Raw genomic sequence first — 9,895 nt, forward strand, 5'->3', positions numbered from 1 at the left:
TTGTACTCGTGAAAGTGAGGGATAACTAGGGGTGTTTATGATGCAAGTCGAGTTCGAGTTTGGGGTAGCTCGACTCGACTCATTAACATATCGAGTTGAGTTTTGACCGAGCTTTGACCGAGTCGAGCTTTGACCGAATTTGACCGAATCGAGTCAATCTCGATTAGCTTGCAATTTAATACGTCTTTAGTAAAACTCTTTATTTACTATAACATCTCTTTATTCTCTTTAATTTTTTCATTTGAGAAGTATATATATGATGATAAGAGTACATATATAATGTTTATTTATTAATTAATAATCTAAAATTAAGTTTTTTATCAAAATATTTTCACTTTTTTTTTTGTAAATATTATATTATATGAAGGATTTCGAGCTTCTTACGAGCTTTCGAGTCGAGTAATGAGTAACTCGACTTGACACGTTAACATTTCGAGTCGATCTCGAGATCAGAGCTCACTCGAGTCGAGTTTTAACCGAGTCGAACTCGAATAGCTCGCGAGCAGTCTTGTGTCATAAGCTCCCCTAGGGATAGCTTAGGTGACTAGGTTTTTCCTCTAGAATTGCAAATCACAATATATAAAGAAGAGAAGCAATCTACAAAAATTGAATGTGATAAAACGACATCGCTTCAAAGCTCTAACCCATATACGAGAAACATCATCTTCTATTCTTCTCCCTCGCAAAAACACTGAAACAGAAATACAGCAAAAATGGCGCGAGGAATAATTCCTTTTCTCTCTCTTCAAACCAGAACCACTGCTACTTCCGCCGTCATTGCAACCTCAATTTCAACACTATACCCAAATAAGATAAGAAACGGCGTCGTTTCTTTCTTCTTCCGCCGAAGTCGGATTATTGGGGGCAATTTTTCCTTTTATTAATTATTGATGAAATATATACTCCCTCAACACACATAATCAATATTTCAACTATCTAAAAATGTGAATACTATATTGCTTGCAACATAGCGAAAACTTAACTAAAACTCCATTCAATTTCAAATTAGATTTAAACCTATTCAAAATTCCATTCAGTTTCAAATTCTAGCAAAACCTGATCAAGCCAAGCAAAGCATACCATAACTCAAATCGTAAAAATTGTGAGCGTTTGAACAAATCTCTAGACTAAATACGAGAGTTTTTAGCATTGATATGTGTCACACTCTCATATATATATATATATATATATATATATATATATATATATATATATATATATTATTGTACTCGTGAAAATGAGGGATAGCTAGGGGTGTTTATGATGCAAGTCGAGTTCGAGTTTGGGGTAGCTCGACTCGACTCATTAACATATTGAGTCGAGTTTTGACCGAGCTTTGACCGAGTCGAGCTTTGACCGAATTTGACCGAATCGAGTCAATCTCGATTAGCTTGCAATTTAATACGTCTTTAGTAAAACTCTCTATTTACTATAACATCTCTTTATTCTCTTTAATTTTTTCATTTGAGAAGTATATATATGATGATAAGAGTACATATATAATGTTTATTTATTAATTAATAATCTAAAATTAAGTTTTTTATCAAAATATTTTCACTTTTTTTTTGTAAATATTATATTATATGAAGGATTTCGAGCTTCTTACGAGCTTTCGAGTCGAGTAATGAGTAACTCGACTTGACACGTTAACATTTCGAGTCGATCTCGAGATCAAATCGACCTCACTCGAGTCGAGTTTTAACCGAGTCGAACTCGAATAGCTCGCGAGCAGTCTTGTGTCATAAGCTCCCCTAGGGATAGCTTAGGTGACTAGGTTTTTCCTCTAGAATTGCAAATCACAATATATAAAGCCAAGAGAAGCAATCTACAAAAATTGAATGTGATAAAACGACATCGCTTCAAAGCTCTAACCCATATACGAGAAACATCATCTTCTATTCTTCTCCCTCGCAAAAACACTGAAACAGAAATACAGCAAAAATGGCGCGAGGAATAATTCCTTTTCTCTCTCCTCAAACCAGAACCACTGCTACTTCCGCCGTCATTGCAACCTCAATTTCAACACTATACCCAAATAAGATAAGAAACGGCGTCGTTTCTTTCTTCTTCCGCCGAAGTCGGATTATTGGGGGCAATTTTTCCTTTTATTAATTATTGATGAAATATATACTCCCTCAACACACATAATCAATATTTCAACTATCTAAAAATGTGAATACTATATTGCTTGCAACATAGCGAAAACTTAACTAAAACTCCATTCAATTTCAAATTAGATTTAAACCTATTCAAAATTCCATTCAGTTTCAAATTCTAGCAAAACCTGATCAAGCCAAGCAAAGCATACCATAACTCAAATCGTAAAAATTGTGAGCGTTTGAACAAATCTCTAGACTAAATACGAGAGTTTTTAGCATTGATATGTGTCACACTCTCATATATATATATATATATATATATATATATATATATATATATATATATATATATATATATATATATATATATATATATATATATATTATTGTACTCGTGAAAATGAGGGATAGCTAGGGGTGTTTATGATGCAAGTCGAGTTCGAGTTTGGGGTAGCTCGACTCGACTCATTAACATATTGAGTCGAGTTTTGACCGAGCTTTGACCGAGTCGAGCTTTGACCGAATTTGACCGAATCGAGTCAATCTCGATTAGCTTGCAATTTAATACGTCTTTAGTAAAACTCTCTATTTACTATAACATCTCTTTATTCTCTTTAATTTTTTCATTTGAGAAGTATATATATGATGATAAGAGTACATATATAATGTTTATTTATTAATTAATAATCTAAAATTAAGTTTTTTATCAAAATATTTTCACTTTTTTTTTGTAAATATTATATTATATGAAGGATTTCGAGCTTCTTACGAGCTTTCGAGTCGAGTAATGAGTAACTCGACTTGACACGTTAACATTTCGAGTCGATCTCGAGATCAAATCGACCTCACTCGAGTCGAGTTTTAACCGAGTCGAACTCGAATAGCTCGCGAGCAGTCTTGTGTCATAAGCTCCCCTAGGGATAGCTTAGGTGACTAGGTTTTTCCTCTAGAATTGCAAATCACAATATATAAAGCCAAGAGAAGCAATCTACAAAAATTGAATGTGATAAAACGACATCGCTTCAAAGCTCTAACCCATATACGAGAAACATCATCTTCTATTCTTCTCCCTCGCAAAAACACTGAAACAGAAATACAGCAAAAATGGCGCGAGGAATAATTCCTTTTCTCTCTCCTCAAACCAGAACCACTGCTACTTCCGCCGTCATTGCAACCTCAATTTCAACACTATACCCAAATAAGATAAGAAACGGCGTCGTTTCTTTCTTCTTCCGCCGCACTTCTTCTAGACTCTTCTGCAAATGTTCCGAAAGTATAAACTCTCAACTCCCATTAGAATACACTGAAAATTTCTCAAGAAGGATGCAAATGGCTGCCCTTAAACCCCACCATCGCATTGGTTAGTTTACACCCATCTTCAATTTTATTGAGTTTTTCATTAATTTTTATTTGGGTTACTCAAATTGTATGCTTTGTGTTAAATTTCATACTTAATTTTTGTGGGTTTTACGAATTTTGGCTGATTGTTTATTTTATCGAGTTTACACCCATCTTCAATTTTATCGAGTTTTTCATTAATTTTTAGTTGGGTTACTAAAATTTTATGCTTGTGTTAAATTTCATACTTAATTTGTGTGGGTTTTACGAATTTCGGTTGATTGTTTATTTTAGTGGAAGATTTTAGATACTCTTCTACTAGTTGTATAATTAAGTTAGGGATTAATTTGCCCTTTCATTGACGAAATCCATTTTATATGATTGTATTATGTTTACAAATATGGTAAAAATTGAAGTGTTTTAAAAAGTGAGAGATTGAATTTCTCACTTGTTTTACCCTGACTTACTAATTGAAGTAGTTTAATCACTAAAAATAAAGGGAAAAGCGTTTATTTTCAGTATTTGAATGGAGATGGTAAGAAGTAATGCATGTGTTGTTTTGTTTACAATGTGGACTTGAATCATGTAAAAAAAAAGTTGGGAGTGTTACATGACCTCTTATTTCATTACCTTAAGACATTGGAAATTTTCTATGTTCTTGTAGTACACTAGTACCACACGCGCAGTCTTACACTCTCACCCAGTCATATTCGATGTTGTTGTAGCATCACATTAGTGATGTTACCCATTTGTATGCCCTTTTAGTCAAGAACGAAGTTTTTTCTGTGTTATCGTAGTACCTCGTGAGCAGTATTACCTATTCGTAAGACCTTGTAGCTAAGAACAATTTCCAATTTATGACCAATTAGCTATTGCAACACCAAAATAGTTTTAGTAGACAACAATGAAAAATCCTCATTTTGGCCGGGTTTAGGAAGTTATAGATGTAAGTCAGCTTTAGAAGTTATACAAAAAGGGTGGTTGATAGATTGGGAAGTTTAACAAGTAGTAGAGTATTGAGCACTGGAGCAGTATCTAAAGACCTTCAAAGAGTTTGCTTCTGCTTCTATTTGGGTATTTAGAGTCTATTCTCTTAACCTTCATGTTACTTTTCTCTTATCTTTACTTACAACTTACAAGAATGTAATGTAAACGTTTGTTTCTGAAATCTTCTACCCTTCAGGTGAACTTTCCTAATCTGTATGAAAGAATTAGAGACAAATTGGAGAGGAAATGCTCTTGTTGATAATCAATTGTTTATTGTCATTTCTGCTCACATTTTATTCCTTTTTGATACTCTTTATGAAGCTATGGGGGTCTCTGGTGGTGCTGATAGTATGGCTCTATGTGCTCTGATGGCAAATTGGAAGACTTGTGCAAATGGTGATTGTCTTGACAGTTCTGGCTTTGTCGATGGCTTACTTGCTATTATTGTTGACCATGGACTGAGGTCCGAGAGTAAAGAAGAGGCGAAGACTGTTTCTCGTTGGGTTTCTGATATGGGTATTAATCAGTCTTCCCTCTTAAGGGATATATTACTGGAATTTCATGGGTTTATGATGTTTCGAGTTTGAAATGCTTTGGCACATTGCTTTCTCATGTGGACTATTTATAGGAATCAGATGTGAGATTGTGCATTGTGATTGGCCTGATGGTCTCCCAAAGGTAGGGCACTTGGAAGAAGTGGCTCGTGATATGAGGTAGTTATAGTTTCTCTAAGTTTATTAATTTCAGCTTTTGCAGTGGATTTTTCCGAATTCAGTGGTTAGCTCTGTTTTGTATGTGTAGGTATAAAATATTTCAAGATGTTTGCTTCCAGAACCAGATTGGTGTACTACTTACTGCCCATCATGCAGATGATCAGGTGCAAACTCCTGTTTGTAAAAAATGAAAGTCCATGTTGTTCGATCTGGAATCATATAAGCACCTTACTGTCAACTTAGGATTTTTCTGATCAGATGCATCAATTCATATCACAAATGCTATAACCCTATATTTCAAAAGTTAAATACATGTTTAAATGTTTAATCCACCTAGTAAGGAATTTTGTAGGCTGAGTTGTTTATCTTGAGGCTATCTCGCAATAGTGGAGTGCTTGGACTTGCAGGAATGGCATTTACATCTCAATTATTCCCTAAATTCCCATGTGTTATTGGTGAAATACCTGACAATCAAGGCATTCTATTGGTACGGCCCTTCATGGAATTTACCAAAGAAGATCTATACAAGGTTAGTAACAAGATGACAACTTGTATATTTGGGTGCAAGATATGATTCCTTATGCTTTATGCACTTTGGCTTAGTTTGACCATTAGTTTGTTGCAAATTTTACATTCTGTTTGCTGGTTCACCTTAGTCTTCACCTCCCTACTGTCTCAGTAATTCTCAGGGATAAGGTATGTACTTATACTGCAGATTTGTAATACCAGCAATCTTAACTGGGTGGAGGATCCTTCAAATCGAAGTTCACTGTTTGCTCGAAATAGGATCCGCATGGCATTACAAGATATGAAAACCTGTAAGCTGTGGATGTCTGAATGAAAAGCTGATTTTGTTGTTGTTAATTATTTGACATACATACCATCAAATATAGTTTGTTATGTGGTCAATGTCTGTTTGATGGACATGATCTTATCTCCTCACTACTTGATCTTATATCTCTTTACCATTTCTGCATTTGCATCAAAGTTGGATTTTTCTTCTGGGAGTCACATCTCTAATTTCTTTCACTGTTAATCCACATACTTCTTCCCTTTCCTTGTCTCTGATTCTGCAGAAAATCAGTTGGATTCTTCTATATGTTATTTACAATATTTCTGTTGGATTGGTTTATGTATATCAACCTCCATCGCAGATTCGCAGGTTGTAGAAGGTAATGACTAGAATGGTTTTGCAGGTGAATTCAGGTCTGAACTACAAGGATTAATTTCCATTTGCAGGCGAACACGGTTGTATGTTGATTACATGTGTCAGGTTCTGTTGGATCAGGCTGTGACCATAATGCCTGTAAGCAATATATTTTACCCAAAAAAATTTCATCATGTTCCCCTCATATATCGCTATGGTGACAGTAAAAAATAGTTGATACATGTTCCCTATAAATGTGATTTCAATTTGGCTAATACTTGCTGTCACATGGATATGGGAATCTATCATCTAAATCTGCAAAATAAAGAATGTTGTGATCCACTTTCAGATACATAGATTATTGTTGGATGACTGTTACTATATCTATAAGAATAGAACCCTTATTCCCCTTAAAGAAACCTTTTTTTTTTTTTTTTTTTTTTTTTTGGCACTTTCTGTTGTGATCTTTTGAAGGTCTCCTCCAGGCTCCAGCTTACTTGCTTGCTTTTTTCGAAGATGTTTTTAATTTGTTTTTGGTAGCATTGTGCTACTGGTTAATTATCTTTATATTGGTGGTTGCAGCATGGTTATGCTGTTATTGACCTACGCAGTTTAAACCCATCCAAAAGAGAGGATGTCTGTCTGTCTAGATTTCTGGCACTGGTTTTGCAGGTATTAAGTTTGTAAAGTTGCAAAATTAACACGTTCCTTTCTTATTTTTGTGCAGATGTCTTTTGAATTGATTGCATTAGCGAAATTTGATACTAATAAAAGCATATGTTTTACCCCTGCTATGCCAGTTCATCTCGCAGAGGCATAGACCAGTACGTGGAAGTGCTTCAAGGCTGCTGCTAGATTATATTCGAACTTTTCCTTGCAAGGTACATATGTTTTCAATAGCTTCTACTTCCTGCTAGAATTTGCCATTTTTTTGTATGTTTTGACAGCTTCCTTTAGCCATCATAGAGGCAAGTTTATATATGTTGCACTGCTTCCTCTTCTTGTCCTCTATGCTTAATATAGAAAACAACTCCTAAGTCTGTTGCTTTCCTTGATGAAATTGAAACATTTTCACTGGATTTTTTCTCATGACAGACCTAAGTCACTAACCATATATTGATAATGTATATCTACTAACATTAATATGGTCTTGGCTCTTGCTAATTTTGCAGACCTCTCTCACAGCAGCTGGCTGTTATCTCTGTGCAGCTCCTGGCACCAAAGGAACCAAGGTCCTTGTCTGTTGCTCCGTCCACTCTGTTCTTCCCGCAAAAACTGAGTTATATTCCACATATCCTGGCCAGGAGCAGATGCAATGTTCTTCATATGATGTGGGACAAATAGTCATAGATCAAAAATATTTGTTGAAGCAATCAACCCCGGATGCTTCACAAATTCATTTTTTTGATCCTGTGTCTTCAAGCTCTGTTCTGGCTGAAGCAAAAAGACTCAATATTCTTAGCGAGTCCACCTATGAGTCCATTTTACAGTTACAGATGAAAGAAACACAACTGTTCAAGTCTAAATCAGAAGTTATATCTAGTAGTGAGCCAAAGAATGAAGTAGATATGGTACCTACAAAAGAACCATTTCGAACAGGACAGAGCTGTTACTTTATGAGCAGGTTCTTTCTGACTTGGATGTCAAATGATGAAATGTACTCGTGTTATAGTTCCTTGGAAGATGGTGATCAAATAAGCCATCAAAATTGTAGTTTGTGCATGGCTGGTGATGTGTTAGCTTATGTCCGTCACATGATTGATGAAGACTGGCTGTTTCTTGCAAAGTTGGCAAACCCAAACACTCAAGATTCCTGCAAATTCAAACAGCAGAAGTCCATTGTTAATAATGAAATGGATCAAGTACTTGACAAGACCAACTTATATTCCAATCATGCAAGGTCATCAGCTCAACAAGCACTAAGAAATTTGAAATCTATTCCCGTTGCTGCTCGAAGAGGCTTACCTGTCATAATCAGTACAGAGGGCTTCCTGCTAAGCATTCCAGTAAGTTGATCTTTTTTTTTTGGATTAATATCCCAATTGGAGGTTTTTTTTTTTTTTTTTTTTAATTTTTTTTTATTGATGTCCACAATTTGATGTTAGTCATCATTATATAGGCTTACATATAGTCCTACGGGATGTTGTCTTCATTTATTTTCCAGATTTGATCGCTAACATGGTTCAATTCTTTTCTCAGAGCATTGGTTTCAATCATTGTCCGTCTTTGATCATATCTGCACTGTTCAAGCCTAGAGTGCCGCTTGATGGAGGACATAATTCATTCATGTAAATTGAACATGTTCATTTTATGAGAAAAAGTTATTGATCAGCTCAGTGCTACCTTCGTAATGGAGTAATTGTGTCGATATAATGACATAATTTGCTCCTTGGAGTATCTTCGCTGAAACAGAAAATGCCTTTGGAATTGTTCGTGAAATTGGCAACAACTGCTCATGCTTCAGTTAAACCAATCAAATCAGCCGAGAATTCCAAGCCAGAGCTTGTGATTCGACTTCAGTCAAAGCAATTAGATCGATTCTATTACAAGCTACTAAAATGTGTTAACATGTGCTTGGATTTTAGTTTTGATTTGATAACATTTCAAAGATTTGCAAGGATTATGATTCTTGTTTTGTCTCATCACAGCAAAAGATTAAATGGTAAGGCAATGTAAAGGATAATGATACCTTAGTCAACGTTGTCATTATCAGGCTGTTAATGCTGTTTACATTTGTTGCAACTCTTTTGTCAATTTACCTAACCGTAGTCTGTAATCTGTCAAACTCGTTTATATTATTAATGTTCTTTTCATACTCGTAGTATATAGTACGGAGTATATGTGATTATATAAACTATTGTTCATAAGTTGGACACAAGTTTTTCTTCTATTCTTTTTTTTTTACTCGTTATTCTGTTGCTACTTCCTCCTATAAAGTTTGTCTCACTTTATAAAAAATTTTGTTATATGGGTAACACTAGACACTCTTTTTTCCAGGTAGGGTTGTAGATAAAGTAAGGAGTAACACGTTAACAAGAATAGTGTTGGACAAAATATTTACAAGACGGTTTGAAAACGGGGCGATCTATAATAAACGGAAAGAGAAGTGAATCCTCACCAGTGACCATAGTCACAAGTGACCAAGTAGAGGCAGTTGAATACCGTTAAAGCAAGTATTATTATGGGAAAGTATAGATCCAACTGCTTTACTGACAAAATAACGGCTCGTATAAAAAAGCAAGAAATTAGCTCCACCAATATTAATTTGTTGCGGACCAACTCAAAAAACATTACACATCCACTTTTGTGGTTCTCTTCAAAGGCTCATCAAAATGCATCATCACCCGCTCCATTGCTTTATTCCCCAAACCACTAATCTTAATTATGCTCCCTAATCCAACGGCCATCATCTTATCCACCGCATTATATTTCTCCTTACACAACGCATCATGCCTTGTCTTTCCTCTTTTTCCTAATCTACCCTTTTCTAGCTTTCTAGTTTTTCTCTAATTTTATTCAATGGACTTTGCCCTTTTTTGCCCCTTTAAATTATGTGTTAATGTCACATTGTGCCCCATCATCCTTACTATTTTTTTTTTTGAAAGACCCCA

General features: G+C 35.1%; 1 protein-coding gene across 1 annotated transcript; it reads left to right on the plus strand.

The window, feature by feature from the left end:
• Positions 1–2,975: 2,975 nt before the first annotated feature.
• Positions 2,976–9,221, plus strand: LOC110691039. The gene is made up of 11 exons (XM_021867975.1): positions 2,976–3,459; positions 4,746–4,940; positions 5,053–5,137; positions 5,226–5,301; positions 5,490–5,666; positions 5,853–5,955; positions 6,334–6,443; positions 6,867–6,956; positions 7,085–7,165; positions 7,457–8,290; positions 8,484–9,221. Exons 1-11 carry the CDS (start codon positions 3,204–3,206, stop codon positions 8,574–8,576), a joined length of 2,100 nt encoding a protein of 699 aa, XP_021723667.1. The 5' UTR covers positions 2,976–3,203; the 3' UTR covers positions 8,577–9,221.
• Positions 9,222–9,895: the final 674 nt, after the last annotated feature.

Source organism: Chenopodium quinoa, unplaced genomic scaffold (assembly GCF_001683475.1).
Source record: "Chenopodium quinoa cultivar QQ74 unplaced genomic scaffold, ASM168347v1, whole genome shotgun sequence".
Lineage (NCBI taxonomy): Eukaryota > Viridiplantae > Streptophyta > Magnoliopsida > Caryophyllales > Amaranthaceae > Chenopodium > Chenopodium quinoa.

Coding starts and splice junctions, on each gene's coding strand:
- LOC110691039 (XM_021867975.1), top strand. CDS start 3,204: ATGGCGCGAGGAATAATTCCTTTTCTCTCTCCTCAAACCAGAACCACT. Junction 3,460..4,745: donor TAAACCCCACCATCGCATTG/GTTAGTTTACAC, acceptor CTCTTTATGAAG/CTATGGGGGTCTCTGGTGGT. Junction 4,941..5,052: donor TCGTTGGGTTTCTGATATGG/GTATTAATCAGT, acceptor GACTATTTATAG/GAATCAGATGTGAGATTGTG.